This window comes from Rhipicephalus microplus, chromosome 3 (assembly GCF_043290135.1).
Source record: "Rhipicephalus microplus isolate Deutch F79 chromosome 3, USDA_Rmic, whole genome shotgun sequence".
Classification (NCBI taxonomy): Eukaryota; Metazoa; Arthropoda; class Arachnida; order Ixodida; family Ixodidae; genus Rhipicephalus; species Rhipicephalus microplus.
This window is the reverse complement of record NC_134702.1, coordinates 6545431-6572552: the sequence shown is the minus strand read 5'-3', so window position 1 is coordinate 6572552 and position 27122 is coordinate 6545431. Positions and strand designations below refer to the sequence as shown.

The 27122-nt window shown below is 44.3% G+C and overlaps 1 protein-coding gene across 1 annotated transcript in view; it reads left to right on the top strand.

The window, feature by feature from the left end:
* Nucleotides 1-27122, top strand: part of Prp8 (pre-mRNA processing factor 8) — a 218037-nt gene that overhangs the window by 178235 nt on the left and 12680 nt on the right. The window contains exons 29-34 of the mRNA XM_037433717.2: nt 790-1027; nt 1422-1550; nt 8630-9111; nt 11392-11583; nt 22552-22741; nt 25449-25729. Coding sequence (XP_037289614.1) covers nt 790-1027; nt 1422-1550; nt 8630-9111; nt 11392-11583; nt 22552-22741; nt 25449-25729 — 1512 coding nt within the window. The remainder of the gene's footprint in view (nt 1-789; nt 1028-1421; nt 1551-8629; nt 9112-11391; nt 11584-22551; nt 22742-25448; nt 25730-27122) is intronic.

Here is a 27122-nt window from a genome sequence, read left to right as displayed (position 1 = left end):
TTCACTTGTACTAATTAAAGCGGATCTCGAAAAACTACAGGAGAGAAGAAGAATGGAGAGGCTGAAGCTTTTTTACTTCATTTTCCACAACAAAATTGGTGTCAACAAAACAATGCACATTAGACAAATAAGTGAATATGCTGTGCGCTCACATCATTCAAAGAAAGTTTTAGATTACGTAAACCGCACAGACACATTCAGGTATTCATTTTTTTTTCAAGAACTACCCGTGAGTGGAATTGCCTATCACCCGATGCTGTACAGTGTCCAACAGTTGATTTATTTCTACATGCTCTCAATAACCACTAACAGTTTTCTTGTACTGTCATGCAGCCCAGAGTTACGCAATGCTTCCATTTTTTTTTTAAGTACGTTTCAGTCAGCAAAGCTATGCCATTGTTGTAATGTTTTTCTTTAGTTTTTGTAAATTAATACAAAAATGTTGAATTGTACTCACTGTCAGTATGCTGTGTGATGTCAATTATGTTTTTTGTAGTAAACATTTCTGTATGCCTATTCCTGCTCAAGACCTGGTAAACAGGTCAGCAGTATGTAATAAATAAATATTAAATAAATAAATATGATGCCGCACGTGATAATTTTGCTCTTTGCACTTTCGGAGATTGGGTTTTTTGGTAAAAATTATTGCTCGAGGTGTTTAGGTGATAAAATATTTCTTAAATCAACTTGTGAAGTTATCAAGAATTGTGTTTCAAAAAAAAAAAGTAAAGCAAGTGAATGAGCTACTTTGCTCGTAGCTGTCTGAGCACTAAAGGTTATGTGTTTCAGCGCATATGGCAATTGGTTCCCGGGCTGCAAGCCACTCATCCAGCAGGCCATGGCCAAGATCATGAAGGCCAACCCAGCATTGTATGTGCTGCGTGAGCGCATTCGAAAGGGCCTCCAGCTGTACTCCTCTGAGCCGACTGAGCCTTATCTCAGCTCTCAGAACTATGGTGAACTCTTCTCGAACCAGATAATCTGGTTTGTGGACGACACCAACGTCTACCGTGTTACCATCCACAAGGTATCTGGCCTACTTGAGGATTCTTCATTAGATATTCTCTTGTAATGTTTGCACATTGAAACACTCTAATCAGTATTGATGTAAAAAGTCTTATTTTTCAATTTTCCAATTTGAGTGATTTGCTGTGAATGAGAAAGTTACATCGTTGCTTTATCACTCTCACATAAGTAATATATTTTTTACTAGCGCTGTTGCAGACCTTGAAAATTGTTTAGGTCAGTCTCTTTTAGAATATAATGTGTAAGAAGCTTAAACAAGTTCTAGCGAGATTTCGTCTGGTCAGGGTCATCTCGGGGTAAATGAACGTGTTACTATTTTTGCCATATTCTTTAGGTATGTTGCAATAATGAAAGTGAGACAGGGCTCACTGATGCAGCAACCTTTCTTTTGACAGACCTTTGAGGGAAACCTTACAACCAAGCCCATCAATGGTGCTATCTTCATCTTCAACCCACGAACTGGACAACTGTTCTTAAAGATCATTCATACTTCAGTCTGGGCTGGCCAGAAACGCTTGGGACAGGCAAGTAGGCTTTGTTTTTTTTTATATATAAAAGGAGTGGCAGGTCATGATAATAGGGCCCTGCATAACCATTTGTGTGAAATGGCCGCCCTTCAGTAATCGAGGCTTCTGTGAACATGTGAGCCAAACATTACAGCGCCGTACGTGGCAGAAAACTTACAATTTTGTTGAGGTGGGTTACTATTCTGTGAACAGCCTCAAGTCCACTGTCAAGGTACACAACTGTACGAATGAAATCGCTGCTTTTATTTAATTTTACTTATTGATACCGTATCTACTCATATAATGAATCCATTTCTTTTTTTTTTTTCAGGAAAGGTGACACCAATTTTGGGGGGGTGTTCATTACATAGGAAGAAAAAGTCACGGGACTTATAACAGCAACAATTTCACTGGACGGTAGTAAGAAACCTTCTGTCCAAGTGCTGCTAGCCTTCAATTCATTGACCAGACTACGGAACCACTAAACCTGTCAGAGAAATTCGCTTTCCACAAGGGGGAAATTGTTCTTGTTTTGGCCTGCAGAATGTGCAAGGCACCTTTTTTGTAGCTCGAAGCTCTTCTTGTTTTTTCCCGTAACGATCGGGCATGGATCAGCACTGAAACGCCATCCAGCCGCTCGATTCCCATGCTCCAGCACGTGCTCGACCAACCTTAAGTTTAAAACTGGCCGGGTAGCTGGTTTACCGATTGTGCCTTGCGCAGCAGTGCCGGCACAGCAGGTATCCAACGAACTTCACTATCACAAACACAGGAATGCTACAGCTGAACCAGTTGTGCCAGTTTGATATAATGCCCTATTGTTGTGCCGAGCTGAGCCAAAATGACCGACCAGCCTCAAAATTTTCGCAGTTATATTCCAATTAGGTCAGGGCACTTGCAAAATGCGATCGACCAAATAAAGTAATAAGGCCTCGCGCCCATCGGTCCGCTGACTGCAGTGGATACCTATCGGCGAGACGACACAGCTTCAAGGCAAAAATGAGTTGCCATAGCTGCCAACGCTTTGCGGTAAATATGAACTTCGTAGTCAGCAAACGGGGCTATGGCATTAGAGCTGGAAGCGCATGCCACGTTTTCCTCGCATTGTTGCATATCGCTGCCAGTGACGGGTTTGCGACGGGCGTGCTGGCGCCACAACTCGGTCCCGCCAAATGCAGAGGCTGTTACTAGAAGCTGACCTTAGTGTCGCAAGAGACCAAACGGAAGGCTAGTGGATGGGTCGACTTAGCAGGACTAAGCACTCGTGCACTTCGAGCCGAGAAAGAGTAGGGCTTCGTGTTGACGATTCACACCCCTTGATCGCCCTATATCTGTGAGCCACCCTGGCCTTTTGTGAAATGGCAGAAGTGCCGAGGGAGAGGGAGAAAGGCGGGGAACGGCAGGTGAAAAGGAGGTCGAAGAGGGACGAGAGGGGCCCGAGAAAGCCGAAATGGTGGGCGCCGGAACGAGGACGAGTAAACGAACGACTTCTTTAACTGAGAATAGATCACTATTTCCAAGTTTCCTTCCTGGAAGAAATGCTTTCATCACCCGCCTGATCCTGGTCATCCCACCTAATCTACCCCACAGCTCTACAGCATGTACAGATTCGATTAGCTGCTAAGCGATATAATTGTAAGATTTAACGTTGTTTCGATTGTCAGCAGCACTGGCTGTCACACCGAAATGAAATGAACAGATGCATTTAAAGAAGAGATTGTTTTTTTCTTTCCAAGGTGGGGGTTGATTGAATATGCAAGTGGGTTCATTACGGCAGTAAATACATTATGTATAGAATGTACTGCAGGCCCATGTTGCCTAGGCGGGGACGGAGGGGGGGAGGGGTAAAATTACAACTGAAAACACTATTCTGAAAGGATAAAAACATATGCAGCATAACTTCAGAGTGAACATATCAAAATTCAATAAGCTCAATTGAGTCGGAGGAGTTTACTAGTGATAATGGCAGTACACTGCGTTCAATAATATTGTGGAGGGGGCAGGAAAGGAAAATGGAAAGCATTCGTGTTTGATATGGAATTAACGATTTGAATTGATGTCTGGCTAGTCCTGAAGGGAAAAAAAAAGCATTAAGGTAGCTTCACACTTCTGCCTGAAGGAAGAGTGTTGTTTTAACGGGGCCTGGAACACTTTTTGAGCCGAGTCAGAAAATGCTGCCGATCGGTAGTACAGGCTTCCGAGAACATGCGAGCCAAATATTATAGTGCAGCACACGGCCTGGAATTCACAATAAATTCTCAAACTCGGGTAATAATTGCTTTTTCTTCTCTTGACAAATGGCACAAAAAGCTTTAAAATCACTCGTACAGTTGTTCTATCAGCCATTGGTGGGTTTGAACATGTCACAGTTTATCTTGGGAGCACTCGCGAAGGATTGGATTGAGAGAAGGACACGAGTTGGCAGTAGCCCTTTGAACACGTTTTAATATTGCGAAAAATGGCAAACCATTATCTAATACTCAATCTTGTCTCAAAAAGGAAGCATGCACACAATACCTGGCTATGCCACGAAACAGGAATTAATACTAATGCTAGTCAAGTTCGGTCCTAAGCCCTAATATTTCTTGGCAAAATGACCTTTCTATGGCTATTCTCATGCGCTCCTGCAATAGTGAACCGTTCTAACTATTCAGATACCACCCTCAGAACTACGACGCAGTACAATCGTCAACCGATAATTCGGACTCCACTGGGAAAGTACATAAGTCCGAATTACCGAATGTCCCAAATAGCGAACGCGTCAGAAAAAAATAATTTTATTCACACTTCAGTGTCCCTGGGAATGAAAAAAGTTGTCAATGCGTTGCTGCACGCACTTGCGTTTTCGCACAACCAAATCTGCTCCTATCTCCGCCAGTGTGGCATGATTGCTCTACGAGGACAAAAGAACAGCGAAGGCTCGAGACAGGTTCGCATGCGACGGCTTCGAAGCACGCAGCGGCGCGTCATTGTCATAGGTGTCAGAATCGCTGTTTTGCGACTGCACAACCTGGACAATTATTTCGTCGTCGTTCAATTCAGCACACGACGACACCGCACTGTCGACCTTTGCGAAGTCTTCAAACTTGACAGTGTCAGGAATCGGGATACCGCAGCCTCGCAAGTCATCAGTTATGTCCATATCTGAGCTCGTGTGCTGGGCGGCAGGTCCGGCTCTTCAATTGCAGTGTTGGATTCATCACGTAACGTGAATCCAGCTTGCCAGAAGCTGTTGCTGATTGTGTCTGCCGACATGGCAATCCAGGCATCAGCAGTATGCTCACGGCGGACATCAAGCCTACTTTGTATTTCATCTGACTTTCTAAGCACAGCAAGACACGTTGCAGCAGGCGGGAACAATAGAGCACTTTCAAATTCTTTATAATCCCTTGATCCATAGGCTGCAAAATGCTGGTCGTATTCAGCGGCAGGTACTCGAGTTCGATTGCTTTCAAAGGACTGATCGGCACATGAGCAGTGTGGTTATCTACAAACAAGAGGACCTTGTGCTTTTGCAGCTCAAACTTTCGGTCTAATTTGCAGACGTACTCTTCAAACAGCTTTTGCGTGACCCACGCCTTGGTGCTGGCTTTGTACCATACAGGCAAGTTTTTTTTCCCCCTTGAAATATCGAGGGTTTTTCGATTTCCCTATGACCAACAGCGGGAGCTTTTTCGAGCCGGAAGCGTTGCTGCCGACAACAGTGATCCGTTCCTTGCTCAGTTTCTTTTCGTGGCACGGTTCTCCAGAACGGGCAAGCGTATTCTCTGGCAGTAGCTTATAAAAAAGCCCGGTTTCATCAAGGTTGAACGTATCATCCGCTGAATAGCGCCTAAGCAGCTCCACCAACTTCTCACCACGGTAGTTCGCTACCAGTGCATTATCCACGACACCACTTTCACCGCACATTTTTTTGAAAGCGAGGTTGTACCGCCAGCCATCGCTGAATTTGAATCTATTGATGCCAAGTCGAAGAGCCGAGGTGGCCGAATATGGGATCACGTCTAGCGACGGTAGCGTTAAGCCAGATGCTCAACATTTCTTACAACTGCGGATGAAAACCTTCCCGCACCCTCTTCTGTTCATTTCCGCATGATTTTTTTTTGTTGTGCCCAAAATTTTGTCCTCATTTTTTTATGTAATCTGATACGGTTTGCGTTGAGACGAATTCTCGGGCGACCACATTGCACTTGTTGAATGATGACTGCCTTCTTCGCCATCAGTTAGTGTTGTGTATTTGCCGCGCTTCGATGTCGCCATCGGCTGTGAGGGCACCGTTGGTGCCATTTCACGCAGATAGTAATCTTGAGACAGCGGAGCAAGCAGAGCGCGGCAAAGTCTAAAAATCAAAAAGGAACGAGCAGAACGCGGCAGAATTCTGTATGGCACGGCTGACACGAATGACGAAATGACTCGCTACACGGACGTACCAAAACTGGAACAGGCTGGTCGCGATGACGATGCGAGCCCACAGTTGTGCATTGCCTCTCAGATCAACATTTCAAATAGAAAATTTCCGAGGCATGAAGTCACGATCAACATATAGCCTCTTAGATCAATAGTGTTGGTTTTGATTATGTAGTTTTAGATCTCTGAGCCCATACTTTGTATTGTCTGGGTACCGCAGAAGATAATGGTGGCCGATTCAGCGTGCGCGACACTCTCGTACAAGGTCCGGATTATCGAATGTAAAATTGGCGACTGTCCGAAAGATTGGTCGTCTTTACACATTACTTCTATGGGGACACAAGGCGGTGTCGCGCAGCAATCCAGATTACCGAGCTGTCCGAATTATCAGTGTTCGATATATTGGTCTGCGACTGTAGTCCCATTACTGATCGATTCGCCTGCCTTCATTGCCAATGTCCTCGTGTTATTCGTCATCTTCGGCCCGTTTGGTTAAACCTAACTCTTCAATGGCCTCATTTATGACGGACTCCGATGACTGGTGTGGACCGGAACCGTTATGGCTCAAAGTGGAAGAGCTGTAGTTCCCCCAGAAACTGCTGTGAAAAGTCATGGCAAGCCCGGGCAGCCTTACTTGGCACCTTCGATGTCAATGGCCTCTTTCCGAGCCTCTTACCCTGACATCCTTCAAAACCAGGTGGCTCTACTTCTTCCATCGCTGCAGCAACGCTGACCTTCCTGATCTTTGCAGTTCGAAGCTTCACAGCACAGTGACAGCTCATCCTCTGAGATTTTCCATCACGGTTTGGGTTCTGTGCGATGAGCCTTTCTGTGTTCAATCTCGAACGTGAACGTGGTGCACATGCGCACCATTAAGTCTCACGCACCGAGGCCGCATTCTAGCGCCCGGCACGCACCTTACGTCCTCTAACTGTATTCACTCGAACCTAACCAGAATTTTTTTCAAAATCTCTCTGAAATGATTTGGGGTTCCGTGTTATATTCTAAGCATCTCAAATTGTGCCTTAGCTCTACCGCCCTACTGGTTCCTTAAAATGGCTATGACAAATCTAGTGATTTTTCAACTTTGTGCTGGCAACATATGTACACTGGCAACATTGAATCGAATCCAATTCTATTGTTCGCGACTTGTTTTGCGGGCTGTTCATTTTCTTTGTGCTTTCGCGACTTCGGCCCGAGCAATGGCAGTGCGACAAGCTCAATACAATGCCCGGTTTTAAGAGAAGTGCAATGCCCATGGCTGAGGAAATCTAGAACTCAGCCGCGGCTCAACGGCTAGATGTGGCGGAATCTACTATCCGTGGGTGGAGGCTCCAGCGTGAAGTGCTTCAAGAGTGAGGCCGGCTGAAAAAGCTTCCGTGGACCTCGTTGTGGCTGTCACACAGAACTCGAAAAAAAAAAAAAAAGTGGCGGATCATGTGATTTTTGCAGTGAAATCGCCTATTGGGAATCAACATTGAGCTGATTCAGCGGAAAGCCCAAGACGTAGCTCGAGAGATGGGAATCCCACAGGAGAACTTTAAGGCTTCACGTGGATGGGCACAAAAGTTTATGCGAGGAAATGGATTTTTCCTCTGGCAAACAACATCGATAAGGCAGAAGGTGCCAGCAGGTTGTGAAGTGAAGCTAGTGGAGTTTGTTACGCCACTTGGTACGACGGGCTGCACGACATGATAGTTTGTGCGTTTAGTAAGTGCTGTATATCGAACTGTATGGATGGCACGAAGGATGACCTTATCTAGAAGGAAAAAAGTGACAAAAAAAAAAAAGACCACCAGCGATGATGGCGATGAATGAACAAAACTCATCTTATATTTAGAAACTGGAATGTCTTTGCCACTGGTATTTGCAGCAAATAAAGGTACTTTTTTTCCCTGGCTTTACTCGCATTACAGTCATGTTCTTTTTTTTTTTCCCCTGGCACTGAAAAGTCATCTCTAGCTTCATAATAATGGTCGCGTTTCACTCAAGGAATTAGGGTAATCATGGCAACATGGCGCGTTTCATCGCTACGGGATTTCCACGAGAGGTCACAACTTGTCCATGCGTGTGCACTTGATTGCACTGAAAAAGCCGCGTATTTAAAGAAAAAGAAAAGAAGAATTCCTCAAGGTCATAGGTGCGCATGACGTTTTTTTTTTTTTTTTTTGCCCGTGTTATCCCTCCTTGTTTAGCTTCCAGCGCTTTCGTCAGGACGAGAGAAGAGAGAATGCGAATACAGGATGCGACAAACTTTTGTGACTTCGCTCATACAAAACGTACTTAAACATTTTTGCGGCGGTGAATTCGTGAAGCAATAAGCTCTTTGTATTTGGAAAGGTGTTACAGAGCCCTTTTAAAAACCAAAATGGAATAGAAATTTTTGCTGTGGAACGAAAGTAACACCGAAATGAAAATAATTTGCTTCCCACCCCCTTGTCATGGCATACTCTTGAAGATATGCTTTAGTCTATATGAGCTGTTTCTAGAAAATATCCCCACAAATTTACTTTCAAATTTTGCTCTCTCAAAATTTTTTGTTAACACCTTTTTTTTGTGGGGGGGGGGGGGGGTAAACTTTCCGCAGTACATGTTTATGTGAATTTATATAGCTAATGAAGTAGACATGGATTTCATTGCTCTCAGAATGCTGATTTTTTAAAGAAGTTATTTGTCCCTTTCTAATGCAGCTGGCCAAATGGAAGACTGCGGAAGAAGTGGCTGCCCTGATTCGGTCACTGCCAGTAGAAGAGCAGCCCAAGCAGATCATTGTCACTCGCAAAGGCATGCTAGACCCTCTGGAAGTGCACCTGTTGGACTTCCCCAACATTGTCATCAAAGGCAGTGAACTGCAGCTTCCTTTCCAGGCATGCCTCAAAGTTGAGAAGTTTGGCGACCTGATCTTGAAGGCCACCGAGCCACAGATGGTGCTTTTCAACCTCTATGACGATTGGCTCAAGACTATCTCCTCTTACACAGCATTCTCACGTCTCATCCTCATCCTGCGAGCCCTCCACGTCAACAATGAGCGCACCAAGGTGATCCTCAAGCCGGACAAAACCACCATAACCGAGCCACACCACATCTGGCCCACTCTGACCGACGACGAGTGGATCAAAGTAGAAGTACAGCTGAAGGACCTCATTCTGGCCGACTATGGCAAGAAAAACAAGTAAGATCTTATTTCTTGCATACCATAAGTGTGTATCAGTGGTGGGAAACCTGCACCAATTGTGCCAACTGGAAATTACCGTGCCATACGGCTCCAAAAGGGACTTGTTTAATTCATGCCATTGCTGCGTCATAAGGTGGTATTGGGACCGAAAGTAATGTTGACAATGATGGTCACCATCTTGTGCACTTGCGCTGCTGCATTTGCTGCTGTAACAGTACGGAATCGGCCGATTAATTATTCCGACCTTTCTGGTAACCATTGGCAAAGAACGAAGGCGATGTGGCGACCATCAAAAAGTGCGCCAGTATGATATCACTGATAAAAAGCCTGCGTGTGTGGCGTAGCGCCGCTTTAAACCTACTGCACACTTTAGTAGCCGAAGAATATCGGAGCGTTCAAGGGTGCCGATTGCTACCGCCTCGATCGTTGTACGCGACAGTGTTCAGCTCTCTGTTATGGAGGGCATCGAGACAGCTAGCGTAGCGGTGTTATAGTCATACTGCACGCTTTCATAGGACGTTAACCCAAACACCTCCATCTGCTGCCAGGAGTGCTAGAACATAGTTTGGAGAAAGGTGGCATAGTCGCGTTAATGCAATAGCTTTATCGCCACATCTGTGCGCAATCTGAAGCAGAGTGGGCGCAATTGGCTCTGCACGGTGTGTACTCTAAGGAGACGAAAAGCTGCTCTCAGCTAGCTAGTAGACGTTTGGCTCCCTGTGGTCGTACTACGTGTAAAAAAATTTTCGCTAAGCAGCTGATCGTAGTACACATTTATCATGGACAGCCGCCTATGTCTGTTTCATTGCTATGACAGTCACTGCACCGGCTACGTATTCCTGACTCCGCAGTAGTTTCGAAATGCTTTTTGATGTTGTCACCACGTGCCATAGGACAGCCATGTGAGGGTGCCAATAATTTCCGATAATTAGCAAACAGAAAGAAATGGCTTTGAGGTGTGTACTATGAGCAATATTTTCTGTGGTACTGTATTTCTTTCTTCTGTAGTGGTGATGGAGCACATAAAGGATCGGTATTGTAGAATCTTCTTCATATTTATTACGGTTGATGCGGATTTCGTGATGATACGAATTTCAAGATTGTTTCGGACGGTTTACGCTATATAATATAGGCCGTGATTCGGCCTTATAAGAACAGTTTCTCTAGCCTCTGCGGATGATAGGAACGTGCTAATGACCATTTCACATGAGTGGCACGACGAGGAGTGGCCACGGGCTCATCGCGGCTGCCGGTGGTTTTTTTACACCCCACTTTTCTTCACCTCTTGCGCTGTCCCAGCCGCGCAAAGAGTGAAGAAGTGTTGAATTCTTCCCTTGCCTTCTCCCCGTCGCTGCGTTGTGCCCCGCCCTGCCCGCATGCCAGTTTTGTCACAGCGCCCTCTTTCTATCACGTCAATATATGGGTCTGACTTTGCATCCTTCTCTCGCCCCTCTCTATATTATGTCAGTAGGGAGTTTTCGAATAGAGTATGCTAAGTTAGCGTGCGTTGGGGGGGGGGGGGGGGGTAGCAGTTGCGTATGGGCGCTGTACGAGTTTTTTAATAGCGTTCGTCCCCCCTAAACGCTGATGCACGCTCAATTCATTGCAAAGGGGTTTTGCGGGCTGCACACTATTTCAGATTTTCATGTGTAGACTGCTAACTCTAGTGGCGCTTAGCATTATAATGCATGCACAATGGCATGGACCGCAATGCAAAGCTCTGTGGTGTGCTATTCGAACACATGCTTTTGTATGGGGCTGACTTTGCACGCCCCTCTTGCCCCCTTCCTGTTACCCTATTTAGCCATGCCACGATGGTCTAGTGGCTAAGGCTAAGGAGTGAAAACTGCTTCGGAACACTGTGTAGTGATAGTGCAAAGTGTCTAAGCAAAAGGATAAAAGACAGTGTTAATGTCATGTGCACAAGTAGGCCATAGTAGTCATATCAGTAGATGTATATTGGTAGTTTTTAAAACATCTTTATCGTGCTTCTTTGTCAGCACAATGTTGCACTCAGTACTTCTCACTCAGCAATTGAAAAATGCAGTGTAGCTTTTAAGAAAGGCTTTTCATGCATTGGAGAAACCATAATCTAGTGGAAATAGCGAAGATGCGTAGCTGAGAAACACGTCACATTAGACTGGGAAAGGCTCACAAAGTGCCATGCACTTACATTTCGCATGATCTTGATTGGGGCATGATTAGCTGTTCCCAGCTTGAAAATTATCATTGCTGTAGTAGTTTTGTGGAGAGTTTCATGGATGTGGTTCCTTGCAGTGTAAACGTGGCCTCATTGACACAATCCGAGATTCGAGACATTATCCTCGGCATGGAGATCTCGGCACCATCAGCTCAACGCCAACAGATTGCCGAGATTGAGAAGCAGACCAAAGAGCAATCTCAGCTGACAGCCACCACTACCCGTACTGTCAACAAGCACGGTGATGAGATAATCACCTCTACAACCAGGTATGTCGTTATACAGCATTTGTGGTAGCATCGCGTACCAAGTTTTTATGGTGCAAGAAGCATTTTCTAGGGGCGGATATTTTCCAGAGAAAGTTGTTTATGCTCACGCAGAGCGTAACACCGTCAAGTTCCAGTCATCCTGAATATCATAGAAGCTTTTCAAATAAGCAAACTTAACTCCTACAGGCATAAAAATCCCAGCTGCGGCGGCTGCATTTCCGATGGAGGCGGAAATGTTGTAGGCCCGTGTGCTCGGATTTGGGTGCACGTTAAAGAACCCCAGGCGGTCGATATTTCTGGAGCTCTCCACTACAGCGTCTCTCATAATCATATGGTGGTTTTGGTACGTTAAACCCCACATATCAATCAATCAAATCCTTCAGAGACAACACCGTTGATTGATGCAAAATGTCCTTGTAAGCTTGTAGAGCGGCAAAAGGTTGGTTAGTGGCGGCAGCGAAGGCATTGGCACATTCATTACCGCATGGCTACACTTATGGAGCAATGGCAACGGCAGCCAAAATCTCAGCGTTGGTGCAGTCAAAAACAGCTGCGTCGTCATCTGTACGGATGAAGTCGCTATCTGTCCGAGATGGTGCACGGAAACACTGATAAGTCGCAGAATTCGCTGAGGAACGGTATGTCGTTGTCAGCGGTCATGACAAACCCGAAGTCGTCACTCCAGTCATATTATTTATTGCTGCTTGAGGGTTAATGTTCAGTTCAACTCTCGAATGAGGATTTATCAGGAACGAAGAGAGTACACAAGACCTGAAGCCGCAAGAGACTCAACGCCGAGTTCGTCCCAGTTCCCACCGTATACTTGGTGGCGATATCTATGTCACCTGTGGCTTTGTAACTGGCAGCCACTGCTTTCAGTGGCTTTGATTCCAAAAGATGAAAAAAAAGAATAGCCTCCGAGACACGCGTTTTAAAACCGAAAACACTAAAGATACGTCACAAAGTTGCACATATCGAAGGCCATGCTTTTCAGGCTCGCATGACATTGTGCACTAACAATCAAGGAAGGGAATTCAAACATTGCAATGAGATCGCCGAGTCATTCTCATTTTGGTGCGCTCGGCAATCGACCTTTTCGAAAACACTATGTTCGTCTCCAGAGACCTGTAGATCACGCATAAAACATACTCACAAGTGTCGTGCAACAAAGCAGATCAGTGCAACGGAATAACACCATTTTTTTGTCACGTGCATGCGAAAAACGATAAGAACATGGCCGAAAATTGGTCAATATTAGCTAGGGAAAAAGAATTTTCTCAGCTTTGGCACGATGCAGCGTTCAATATAGCAGATGTCCCGCTGTCCGGTAGTTTGTTATACAGGTGCAGCAGGCCCATATTTTGCATGACAAATTCAAAAGGATTTCTCAACTGTTCTATATAGCCAATAATGCGATATATCCGAGTTTGATACGTCCCGGATCGACTGTACATCATTAGTGATCAATACTGTAAACACAGCCTTATACATTATTCAAATTAGCTCAACATAGCCACAAACAAAGTAACATGAAGGCTTTGTCGCCAACGTTCAACTCTCCACGAGGGGCCCACGGGAGACGACCCTCGGCGCCATCTATGGAGCACCTCAGGAGACGACTGTTTGCACCAGGTGCCACATAACAAACTGCTCATGAAAGCTGAATGTATGACGGCGTTTAAAAACGGCAATGTTATCAACGGCAGTGCCCTACTTACCGAGATAGATATTAGGCTGAATGTACCAATTTGCATGCACCACGAGTAGCACATCTATGAAATGACCCTGATGATGTGTGTCCGACTGCAATTAATCACTAGTAGTCATATTAGCTGCAATAAAAAAAAAAAGGACCTTCCTCGCATCGAAAGACATAAAAAAATGCTGCTTGTCCGTTTCTGTTTGACTTATAAAAAAAAAGAACCGCCTGGTATTACTATGAAGAATAGCACAAGTGGTTACAAAAAAATATGTATGCCTATTTTGCATGGTTAGGCTGAATAGGTGGTGCCATGTAGCAGGGCTCAACTGATCCAAGCAAGCAGAAAATTGCTCGGTGGCCGTTGTTGCTGCTGTGGCTCACTGTCGCTCGGCTGCTACTAGTGTTGGCGGCCAGGCAGTAACGCGAGCAATGTTGGGCACGGGAACAGTGACATGAGATGGACCGCTTTCAGGCGAGGCAAATCAAGTGCGCTTATGGGATGCAGAACACTAGAACATGATGTTATTTCAAAATAAGTACTTCCGTTGCACAAAATTAGCACTGAAAGGTTTCTGGACTGTTATATCAGCAATCAACATCGGCTTAATATTTGCCTTTGGTGTCTCTTTAAATGGGACATTGCCATCAAAATAATAACCACAGTAATGTACAGGATGTTCAAGCTAGAAAGAAACATATTAGAATTACCACATTGTCTAAGCATGTTCAGTAGAATTCTCGCACGTGTCAATTCTTCAGCAGTCTGAAACCATGTGGTATTTTCCTAGAACACTGACTGATTGTAGTCAGTTCTGGTTGCTTTTTTGCAACAGCAATTATACAAATACTATTCGTGAGTTTTTGCCATTGATGCCTTATTTCACGCATGATGTACGTATATATAAAAGCCAATAAGAAATAAATTTAAGAAAAATTTCTGGTGCATGCTATTGATGATTCGAACCTGCAATCTCTCGCTGTGCAGTGCCTGCGTTGACTCTTTCATGCACAGAAGTCTATCTTCGGCAGGAAACTGAGGGTTGTTGAAAAAATAGCGAAACTTTACGCAGAAAATGATTTTCTCACGAAAAACGAAAAATTGCCTGTTCTAGTTCAAAAGATATGAGGCGGTCACGTGAGGTCACCACCTTGAAATAAGGGTCTACTGGTCACTTTCGGTGAAATTGCAGCTCTTCATTTCCATAGCTCTTAGCGTTATCTACTCATACAACATGCTTTCCTGCACTATGAACTTGTAGGAATAGCACCTACTTGTGCATCTACAAAAGTTAGGGGTGTGCGAATATTCGAAAGTTTCAAATTCGGTGAATATTGCCTTTGTAATATTCATATTCGATTGGATAACCAGATATTTGAAAATTTCGAATATTCCATTTAACTTGAATATTCACCGAACATTTGATGTTCACTAATAATCGTTCGTAGGCTTGTGTGATTATTCAAATGCTTTGAATATACAAATGAATATTAGGGTATTCGAATTCGCTTCGGTTCGAATTTAAAATATTGAAAATTTCAAAGTATTTGCAAGAAACTGATAAATGCATAATAATATGAATGTACTGCTTGTAAAGATGGTTTCACTGCAGTATAGGAGTGCTGAACCGTGAAAACACCTATCCAGAAGAAATCCGCTGTGCCGCGAAGCTCTCCTTCAAATTTAAAGGGGCCCTGCAACACTTTTTGAGCATTGTCAGAAAACGCTGCCGATCGGTAGTCGAGGACACGCAAGTCAAATATTATAGCGCAGCACGCGGTGTGCGATTCACAATAAATTCTCAAAGTCAGCTAAAAATTGCTCTCTTCTCTCTGCAAATGACTCCACAAGCTCAGAAAGCACTTGTGACGTATTTACTTTTCCGGTGCCATCCCTCCCTGTTTAGCTTTCAGTGCTTTTGTTGGGATGAGAAGAAAGAATGCACTAGCAGCATGCGAGAAATCCTTGCAACTCCACGCGTGCTGGACGGATTCTAAGAATATTTGCGGCGGTTAATTCATGAGGCAAAATAAGCTTCTTTTGTGAATGCATTCCATGGCCACTTGAAAAGTGTCGCATAACCCCTTTTAATTAAATATTACTCTCAAATCAATTCATTTTATTAAGCTTAAACGCAAGTTATGGCGGCTTATATGCTCTAAGTAAAATAAATCTTAAAATGCTACGTATATTAAGGGATATGACTCGTATCCTGCTGAAAGTGAAATCCTGCTACTGCTCGAAGTTCTTTTGATTTTTTTTGAATGAGGAAAAGAAAAAAGAAAAATTGCATAGGAGGCTCTATTTCATTTTATAAAATATTGTGCAGGTTAGTTAGGTCATGTTAAGTATGCCCATTTTTCTTTATATGACATATATACTATTCGATACGAAATTATTCGACCAAAAAACTATTCACTTCGAACATAAGATTCACTTGTTGCAGATGACTGAGGTGCAAAAAACATTTTGGGAAACAGGAGAAGGAGAGATGAAAAAAGAACTTGGCATTCTTGATCATAGAATGGCGAGTGCAGTCCCCACGAAAGGCAACGGGAGCAAGAGAGATAACGAGTATTGCTGTGTAGTTGAAAAGCGCCCCAAATACTCCTATTTTTCTCAGTGACTTGACCGCATAGGAACAGGGGACAAAATTAAAAATAAAACTATAAAATTCGAATCTTTCGAGCTAGAAAGGCAGGTATAAAAGCTTTTCTTTTTTTTTTTTTTGTAATAGAGTGCTACCACACAAAAAGAAAGATACAAAAGATTTGTTCATGCGAATTGAACCCAACATTACAGTCACAAGCTCACCTATTAGTCTTATGCTTTCTGGCAAGTACAGATGGTAATATTTTTAAAAATTTTTGTGTGCAATAACTGATTGTAGTAACAGTTGTACTGTTTACAACCTTAATGTATGATTGAGTAAGAGATTACTTGTGGAAAAAAATTGCACCACTTTATTATTCGATTCGTATTCGAAGCTATGTATTCGTATTCACTTGGTATTCGAGAATTTTGATACTCGTACACCCCGAATAAAAATATCTCGTATCCACCGTCTAGCGCGCCTTGATGACAACGGCAGCCAAAAGAAAGTGAACATATCATGTCACATTGAAGCCCAAATGAAGTGGTGCCATCTCTGTCAGATTGCTAAATGCTTTAAAATATGCTCCATTTAAAATCTGACATGCGGGGCTCGCGCATTTAAAAGGGGAAAATTCAGAAAAATGGTTACCTGGGGGAACCACCCTGCTGGAAAGAGATTAAACCGCTATGCCTCGTAGCATTTGTTTATCAGCATACCAACGATGAGTTATTCATATAGACTATTTACCACTGGTAGTACGCGAAGGTTGTAGGGGCTTAAGAGTGTCCTCTTTATCGCGGGGACGCTTTTGAAGGTCATTGCCTTGAGCGTTTTTCGTCGCAGTTGCAGTTTGCCTGAGTATAGGTGGCACATTTAGGAGGTGTGCTCCTTTGACCTGTACCACCTCTACATTGCCCTACTGGGTGTGGTCGCCCATGTGCACAAGTTTATCTTGTGAGGAAAGCACTTTGTACTTACTATTGTGCTTTCACTGCAAAAAGTATGTTGCAGTTACACAGAACGTTGTACTTACTATTGTGCTTTCACTGCAAAAAGTATGTTGCAGTTACACAGAACGTTGTACTTACTATTGTGCTTTCACTGCAAGAAGTATGTTGCAGTTACACAGAACGTTGTACTTACTATTGTGCTTTCACTGCAAAAAGTATGTTGCAGTTACACAGAACGTGAAGCTCACTTTCCTTGCTGCAGCGGCTGCCTTGAAAAATGAGTTAGCTGCTCACTAGAAGAGTTTACGTAGGGAATAGTTGATAGTTGATAGTAGGGGATAGTCGCATAGCAGCATGCTACACTTGTAGCATGCTGCTGAAACGCAAAGAAGTAACTGATAGTTTACAGTATCTGTGCACTCTTTTTGTGTGTCCCGGGGTCTAGCAGTGCATTTTAAGCATTTAGTTGTGACACTTAGTTTGTTTTTCTTGTGTATGTGCTTTTCATGTGTCCTTTGTGATTGAGCAGCACACTGCAAGTTTCGAGTTGCAGCTTTTTGTATGACACTCAAATTTTTTGTGATAGCATTAATTGATTTGTTCTTGCATCAAAACTGGCTTTTTTTGTCTTTTTAATAACAACTCTCCATACAGTTAAGTACGCTTGTGCGAATAGTGAATTTTAGATTCAAAGTGAATTCGAAGCGAATAGCAATATTGGTCGAATAAATTCATATTGAATTTAAATGGTATATACAGTTGAAAATGGATATAATGACAAGTTTCTAGTAAAATTTCTTATAAAGGGGATTTTGTTATATGCAGGTTCGGTACAAAAATTCCCAAGATAAGTTCCCAAGTTGAGCAAAAGGAGAACTGAAGGCAGAGCTAACCTGAAACACTTATTTGGCGGTAAAAAATGGGTTAATATTGCGATAGCAATTATCCTGACTTGACGCGCTGGACGCACGGTCCACTGCATCGACAACTCCTGGCCTTCATACAGGAAACAAAACTTTTCCTTTTTATTTAACTGATGCCGTAGGGCATACTAGCGCCAATAAAAAAAAAAAAAAAAAAAATTATATGTACACTCTCGGCAGGTATTCGCCGTCGCCGCCATATTTCATAACGAGTCCAAATTGATAACATGCCCCCGCGCATTGTAACTTTAGGAGTGGCTAACAGCGTGTGAGCACTGTTAAAGCTGAGATCAAATGTGGTGGCTTTTCTTCATCGCCTGGAGGGTGCATAGGATACATTCCCCCGCGTGTTAGAACTGCCACCGAATGCTCTAACAGCAAGGGAATCACCTGTCCTGAACGAGCATGAAAAAACGTGAGGGGGCGGGGGGGCACTCAAGTAACAACAATGAATTTGATTTTAAGGTTGTGATCGCTCGCGCACGTGCTATCTAGGCAAGCAACAGTGCACTTTTAACGCGAAGAGAGTGTGTGGAAAGAGCACTTTTCTGTGTAGCGGCCATATTTGCATACACCATCGTTTTAGAGAAGTTTCGCAATATCGGATCCAAAAGAGGTGGCGGCCAGCCTTACTTCGTAAAACATTACAATTTGTTCCTGTCGTATTCATTGCACTGCATTCAACGTGTCATCATGTTGTTGACAGAGTGAATCGTGAAGACTACGGTTCCGTGAACTAGCACGCAAGACGAAACCGTGGGACAGGTCGACCTTCAAAGATTTGTCGTCACCGTGGTGTCAGAGAGTGTCCATCAGCGCTTAATCTGACATCCTTACGGTGGTGACGACACTGTTGTTTGAATTCAAAGGGGAAAAAAAGCAAAACTGAACGTCATGTACGTCATGCGCATGTAGTCAAACCATGCACACGTGCACAGCGCCACGAATACCGCGAGAAACTATTGGGTAAAACACTCTCCATATGCACTGCAGCCCCACATATGTGACGCTAACTAAAAGCGTGACACACTGCCAACGCAAAAGTAGTTTTCTTATTTTTGGTTTGTAGGAAGAGAGAGGTTACATCCACACATGCGCCCGCGGCAGCAAGAACGGTGGCAACTCCAGGTCACGGGCTGTAGGCCCGCCTCGCGCACACCCGCACGCAATAACAGTACACTCGCTCTCGCTAGGGAGTCGCCGGTGTCACGAGCACGCCTTGCGCCATGCCGCTTAGCGCTTCGTCAAGTGCGGGGCAACCGTGGAAGATGCATGCTCGTGGCAAAATGACAAGATCTAAGAGAAAATTTTTAGAATGTGTGTGGTGAAAATTCGGTACATCGAGGTTGTCTTCTGCTGGTACTTTGTTGTGCTAGCCTCGATCTTATCAAGGCTGTCCAGGTGCGACAGCCCGGTTCTCTCCATGTGGCCAATACAACGATGAATGATGTCGAACGATGCTGCCACGACGAGTACGCGCTTGTAGCCAGTGCCTCATCCGGACGATCCTTCACGTCACAAAAGCTGTCGGGCTGGGCATCCTGGGTCCTTGAAACCATAGCTACCATGTCCTCGTCAACGAGGCTCGCAACAACCTGGACATTGCAGTCTGCTTCCACGAAATCGTCCGCAGACACTTCGTGTGGAACTGCTGCCTAGAAGCGAAATGACTGCTCGTGAAACGCGCCGTTTATGCGCTCGTTGTCTTCTCCGGTTTCCGCAAGTTCCGCAATCATGAAGCCTGCCTTGCGGAAACAGTCGACGACTGTGTCCGTTTTCACGTCTTGCCAGGTGTTGGAGACCTCTGTGGGAGAGAACTTCGCAGAAATTTCCGGCCAATCCTTCGTCATCCACTGCTGAATGTCCTGGCTACTGACAGCTTCGCTTTCACCAGAAATGGTTTTGCCAACAATCTTGTGGCGCTGCTTAAATCAGTGAAGCCGCCCGGTGTCGTCAGCGAATTTGTTTCACCTAGTGCAGCGCCAAACCATTCGGCCTTGGCCATCAGCATCGGTCTATCCACCGGAATGTTCTTCGCGCGCCCTTCTAAAAACTAGGCATAGAGTGCCTTTTCCACATTCTCATGGGCAAAAGCGTGCACGACAGCCTCCCAACGTTCGCTGCTCCGCCGCCTTTGCCTTGATATCTGCCTTGATTTTCAACAAGATACTCGGAGTGCTCCGTGGTATTGTCTGCATCCCGGCTGCGGCGGCGCCTGCATTTCCGATGGAGGCGGAAATGTTGTAGGCCTGTGTGCTCAGATTTGGGTGCACGTCAAAGAACCCTGGGAGGTCGAAATTTCCGGAGCCCTCCACTACGGCGTCTCTCATAATCATATGGTGGTTTTGGGACGTTAAACCACACATATCAATCAATCGAAATCGTCTGCAATAGTCGAACATTTCTCGCCCGTCTCAACACGCCATCAACTTTGTCGCAAAGTCTAGGGTCTTGTGCTTCTTGACGCTGGCCATAGCTACACGAGAAGCCGACAATTCAAGGAGTCCGCAGCGGTTTTGCACAGCATGCACCCAAAAGAAAAATGCTGCACATGCGATGTTACGTAGGCGATGCGGCAATAGAAGCAACAAAATGCTCGCGAGGCAATGGCCACCTGCAAGGGCAACAGCAAAAGGCGTGAGCTGTGGTCGACTGATCAAAACTCGCAAAACAGCAACAATAACAACAACAACAACAATAACAACAACAAAAAAAGAAGGCGAAACGAGGAGTACGTCGGCTCCTTCGTTCCTGCTCTCCTTCTTGACGCTGACCATAGCTACAGCAGAAGCTGGCAATTCAAGGAGTCTGCACCGGTTTTGCACACCATGCACACAAAAGAAAAATGCTGCACATGCCATGTTACGTAGGCGACGCGGCAATAGAACCAACAAAGCGCTCGCAAGGTGATGGCCACCTGCGAGGGCAGCAGCAAACAGCAACAGCAACAAAAACAACAACAACAAAAAAAGGTGAAACGAGAAGGACGTCGGCTCCTTCGTTCCTGCTGTCCGAGCCGACGGGTACGGGGAGAGCGCATAGGAGAGAGGTAGAGAAACGAAAAAAAAAAAAAGAGCCGTTACCCAAGTTGGAGATTATGCGGATTGAGTCCTCTCGTCGTTACTTTTTTCGAGCGTTTTGGATTTATGCGGAGGCGTGATGCTGTGCGGAGGTCGCCGGACGCTGCGAATGCCAAAGCGCATCTTCCAACTCACGCGTGGAGCCGTACTGCCGTGGAGATCACAGGGTGCGGCGAGTGCCAAAGTGCGTCTTCCTGCTCGCGCGGCGTTCGATATATCCCAAGGCATTTAAAAATACCGTTCAATATAAATGTGCAAATTTGTATACTTTAAAGAAAAAATTTCAAGGCGATAACTTTCGAGTTCTATATACTTGAAAATTATATATATGTGGGTTTGATATATTTGTGTTCGACTATATACTATGAGCATATAAGCTGGTGTAACAACCTTTGAAACTGAAATGAATTGATGTGAGAGTAATAGTATCTTCATTCAACCATTAAGGGGAGCTTCAAGGCAGTGTGGACTTCTTCTTGATGTGTTTCCATGCCTGAGCACCACCTAACTGCAGTGAAATCACCTTTGCAGGGGTCATAGCCAGACTGATATACACTTGAATAGGCTCTTTCACGGCTTAGCACCTTTCTCTGGTTCGCATGAATGCGCCTCTACAGGTGGTTACATGTTAAATATGCATCTATTTGTTCATTTTAAATACTTATAAATTTTTAATAATTTAATATGAATTCATTTCATTGAATTTGATTTCTGCAATATTCGTACAAATATTCAAAGTTCTCAAATATTTGCACAAGCCCACAGTTAAACCATACTGTAACAGTCAGTGAAACAGGGATTTCTTTTGTTATATTAAAACTTTGTTAAAGTTTTACATGGGGAGAAATCACCCAGACCTCCAAACCTAGCGTGTGTTGCACCAACAAAAAGTGTGTGTGACAGTGTTGGAAATAAAATTAGTTTTTTAGCAGCGTGCAAAACGGGGCCAATTAGTTCACCTTCATGGTGCAATCTTCAAAAAAAAAAAAGCACTAGAAGAGTAACAACACACGACAAGTGCTAGTCTAAAAATATTCATCTTCATTAAAAAAAAAAAAAGTCAACAGTTTCACTGAAAAGGTGAAGCACTGAATGCGTCTAACTTTGTGCAAGGACTATGGTGAGTCAATGCCACTACTCTTACAGGTAACAGAATGGACAACCATGCTAGTTGGTCTTGATTCATAGTCAATAGAATGGTACAGTGCAGAATACAAGACAAACAAAGCACATGCAGAGCTGCTGTCAGTGTGTGCTTCTTCGTCTTTCATCTTGTATTCTGCAATGTATAATTCAATTCATTATGAATACTCTTACAAACCTATTTTTATGTTTATTATCCCTTTGTATTCTATGTTTCTGGTCATAGCACATTTCACCAAGCACTGTCGTGCATTATTACGTGTAAGTATTCTTTGCACTTTACTGTGAGCATGTTTAGGCCAGTATTTAATCTACTACAGGTAGTTGACTGTTTCATTCAAATTAAGAACCCTTTTGCTTATATGTGGCTCGAATTGTTACATCCCATATATCATCATCCCACTAATTTGATATCGCTTCAGCGGAAGAAAACAGATTTTGGCTTGGTACTTGGTACCTCTTCTTAGGAATATTGTCCGTTTTCTTCTTTATTAAATGCACAGTTTGCATGTACAGATGTTGGCGAGCATTCATCTCTATGAGCAGGAAAAGTGATGGAACAAACTTCTTTTGCAGCAACTATGAAACGCAGTCTTTTGCCTCCAAGACTGAATGGCGTGTACGAGCCATCTCAGCAACGAACCTTCACCTGCGTACAAACCACATTTATGTTTCCTCTGATGACATCAAAGAGGCTGGTTACACCTACATCCTCCCGAAGAACATTCTTAAGAAGTTCATAATCATATCAGATTTAAGGACACAGGTAAGTTGCCTTTTCCTTGTGCATATCTGTATATGACTACATATGTGCATGTCCATGGTATGCAAAAAACATGCATGCACGTGCCTATGTGCACACATATTTGCTCGGTGTGCCTATAATCTTTTGTCTTAAAGGAGTATTACAGGGTTCGGAGGCATTGCAAAGGGGTCATGTTTTGTTTCTTTGGTTTGCACTGTTAACGCTCTCCACACACCAGAGTGTCAGACAACACATAAAATATTCTACTTTGATTTTAAAGTTCTTGTCACCTAGCATCTGTAAGTCAGCTCTGGTAATGTGTGTGACCAACATCATCCTGATGAGTCAACAGAGTTTACTCTGTAAACATTGCATCCTTCATGCAGCCTAAATGCAGAAATCACTGGAGCCGCTACATGCAGCGGCCCCACCACGGTAGTCTAGTGGCTAAGGTACTCGGCTACTGACCCGCACGTCGCAGTATCGAATCCCGGCTGTGGCAGCTGCATCTTCGAGGGTGGTAAAAAGTCTGTAGGCCCGTGTGGTCAGATTTGGGTGCACGTTAAAGAACTCCAAGTTGTCGAAGTTTCCGGAGCTCTTCACAACGGCGTCTCTCATAATCATATGGTTGTTTTGGGATGTTAAATGTCACAAATCAATCAAATCATCGCTGGATGCAGCAGTTCGACTCTGTGCCAGCTGTACTAAAGTGAGCCGAAAATGATGTACTGTGCCGTTCTGATAAAATGAATCATATATGCTCCAAAATAGGACCACCACAGCACTAATGAGTTTTGTAATTTGTGGGGTCTTGATGTTTGCGAGAGAGCCACGCCACGCTCTCGGAACACGGACACAGTAGATACGGTCGAAACAAACCAAACAACACACATATTTATTTAACTACATTTAGAACGATGATATTGTCAGCTGAATGATTATAACATCAATTATGATCCATGCTAAGACATCCTTACACAATATTAAACAACACTCAACAACATGACAAACAAGGCAGTTTCGCTAACGCCACCAAGGCTTGTTTCCGCCGGCACTCTACCATGATGATGATGATAGTGGTGGTCAACTCTCGCGAACACGCCACCTACCGCGTGATAGTTGCGACCCCTGAATGTGGCTTCTGCACGAGACACGTTCGCTACGAGATGCAAACAACTTACAGGGGGGTGGCAGCACCTCTACAAATTATTGCAGCTATGATTTGCAACTTTCCTTTTGTTCAGCACCTTTCGAAGTGACAAGATGCTGGTTTAGCAGTGAACTACGAATTAGGGACCACCACAGCAGAAATGAGGTTTGTAATGACCGGAGCTGTGGTTGGCAACTTCCTTGAGGTTCAACAGCCACCAAAGTCTTCAAATGTTGCTATTTGCACAGCTTTACTTTCTATTTATTAAAGGGACCAACAACTGCCTAAAACGTGAAATGAGATGACTGCACAGATAGAAAGATTGTCCCTCATAGTGACTCAAATGAACCTTATTTTGCTTGTGAGAAGCGGAGTTATATTCTTATTCCTTCATAAAGATCACGAAAATAGTCTGGGGCACCACCTGGTGGCAGAAATTTCAAATATCCGAGCTGCCCTGTCATATGACCGTAAACTAGTGTATGTGGTCAATTATATTTGTGTTAATTATTGAAATATTGTTTGCTTCTTTATAAAAAAGTTATTACTGCATACACATGTACTTATAGGCCTGCGTTAGAAGTGTTCAATGAAGTGGTGCTGCCTTCCCATGACGTAATGATCTCGTGCTCGTCAGCGTCTCTTGAGCAACTTTTCTATGTGCTCATGAAACCATGCATGCATGTCTAGGTCACTAAGATTCTGGAGTAACGTGGTTTTTTTACCTACATTTTGTCTCAGAAATGACGTGCAGTGACGTTTTCGGCGACTTGGCGCGTGTGTTGAGAGAGTCACGACGGGACAAGTCGTGCATGACACAGGTGCATCAACTTTGGGTGGAGGTACATGCAGTGTGGTACAAATACAGGGAAGCTGTGTAAAGCCACATTGTCCTATTGTAACGGCTTGTAATTTTCAGAAATAGTTGTAAAGCTCAGAATAAACGGGCTTAAGCATAGAGAACAGGAACTCTTGCAAAAGCAGAACTATGACAGCATGCACAAGTCGCTAGAAGGGCTGCCGGCATCGCAATCGATTCTCAGCATTGCTGGACAAAAAGGCACGTTGGTGTTCAGAGTTTTTCAAACCTAAAGATACTGCCTATAAAATAACATGACTGTGTGCTTATGGGAGTAACTACTGCAGCTGCGAATACTGCAAAAAGTAAGCTTTCGGTTGCACCGAAAAAAAAAAATGAATAGAAAAAAAATCAGTTGTCGGTCCCTTCAATAAGGATGCAGCCATAATTCTTCCATCATCATTCATGGCATGAACAAAGTGGGCCGCTACGTGGATGTGTGTATTGTTTTACAGACAAATAGTTTATATGTCAATACTTGAAAGTATCAAGAGGATGATTTATTGCGTTGTGGGTACCTCGAAATTGTACTTCAAGCACGCACTCAGGAGAATTTCCCCTGCTCAATGAAGGCTGGTCTTCCAGCTTATGCTGTGACTGTACTGTGTACTTTAAGGTCAACAGCACAAAAATAACACATGGCCACGGACTAGGAAATAGGCGGGACAAGCGCTGCGTCTTCCGTGCAAGCTTGAAATCATCATTGTATGTCCTCGCAGATTGCCGGCTACTTGTACGGGGCCAGCCCTGTGGACAACCCACAAGTGAAGGAGATTCGCTGCATTGTGGTAGTGCCCCAGTGCGGTAGCCACCAAGGAGTGCAGCTGCCACAGGCACTGCCCCAGCATGAGCATTTGCGTGATCTGGAGCCTTTGGGCTGGCTTCACACTCAGCCCAATGAACTGCCCCAGCTCTCGCCTCAGGATGTGACGACTCATGCACGCATAATGGCCGACAACCCCTCATGGGACGGTGAGAAGACCGTTATCATCACTTGCAGGTAGGGATCGCTCTTGTTGGTCTACAACACGATGTGATGTTCATTCTTTACACCACTTCTTTTCTCTGTTTTCTCACTGAAAAATTATGGACAAAGATATAGTTGTCAGCTCACTCCTATGATGGACCTTTTCCAAGTCTGATCAGCACTTTCAGTCAAGATTGCCAAAATAATAAGTGGTGGACTTTCACCTTCGAAATTGTCTGCTGTGCAGTGGTCGACAATCTCGGAAGCGCGCATTGACAGTGCTGTTACTGCTGCGTCAATTGTGCCAAACTGCACTGAATTGTCCTGGCTGCTACACGCTGCTACATTTACTCAAAATTTAGCGAGTCTGCGCCCAACCTGCGCCATAGGGCGTGTTCGACTTTCAGAAACAAAACTATTTGAGGTTCTTTTATTGAAAATGACATCGCGGTGCACCTGCATAAGATGCAACCCGAGCCGAGCCAAGCCAAACTGGGCCAAATGTCACTGTTGAGACTATGGATTGTTGAGGCGCAGTGAATGCCCAACTTTCGGACTTGCTAGGGACCGGGAAATCATCCAAAAAAATATTCATAACTTTTTATTCCGCTCAAGTAATCAAATCGCCATCGCCCCATCTGAAAAAGCTAGAGTACACTTCTCAGGCATTTGGGTGCACGCTCATGCTGTCGTAAATGCACTCTGGGCGTGCTGACGTTCATTTGCAAATATGCGTCGAATACTAGCAAAGCGCGGAATAAGTTGGGGATTTATCGCACGGAGCGTGTGTAAACGATGACACAGAACATAAAGGATGGGGCGAAATAGAGGAATACTTGTCCGGACCTCCGCGATGCGTGTGTGCACTTAGCAGATGCGCTACTGTACAAAAATCTCCGGCGACTTGCAGCACTTTCTGCCACACGAGACCGATGCTTCCTACACACGATCGTTCCTAGTTGTCTGCAGCACATCACCTACACAGCTGATGTACGCCGTTCCTGCCGGGGTGCTTTCGTACGCACTCGTTTTTCATAAAAATGTGTTCTTGATGCTCACTCCGTTCCTTATCACACATGACTGTGGCGATGGTGAGCTGCTTTTGTTCGTGAAGGCACCATGTCTGTGGGGCACACGGGGCACACTTAGCTGATTCGCACAGAAAGGTAGCGTGAACGGGGCCTCGCGTGAGTAGTGAGAAGCAGTTAGCTGAGAATGCTTATCATAAAGCGATTAAGTCTTATTGGCGTGTTTGTCGGTTTGCCGCCTTCATGCCTCCGAGCATTTCCGGGCTTATTCGTTAGACATCACCTCACTGCGCGGTGATACCAACCCCTTCAAATTTTTCTATTGCTTCACCCCATAGGATTCATGCATTGCAGCAAAGCTGACTTTTGGACATAGCTCTGACATGGAATGATTGTTC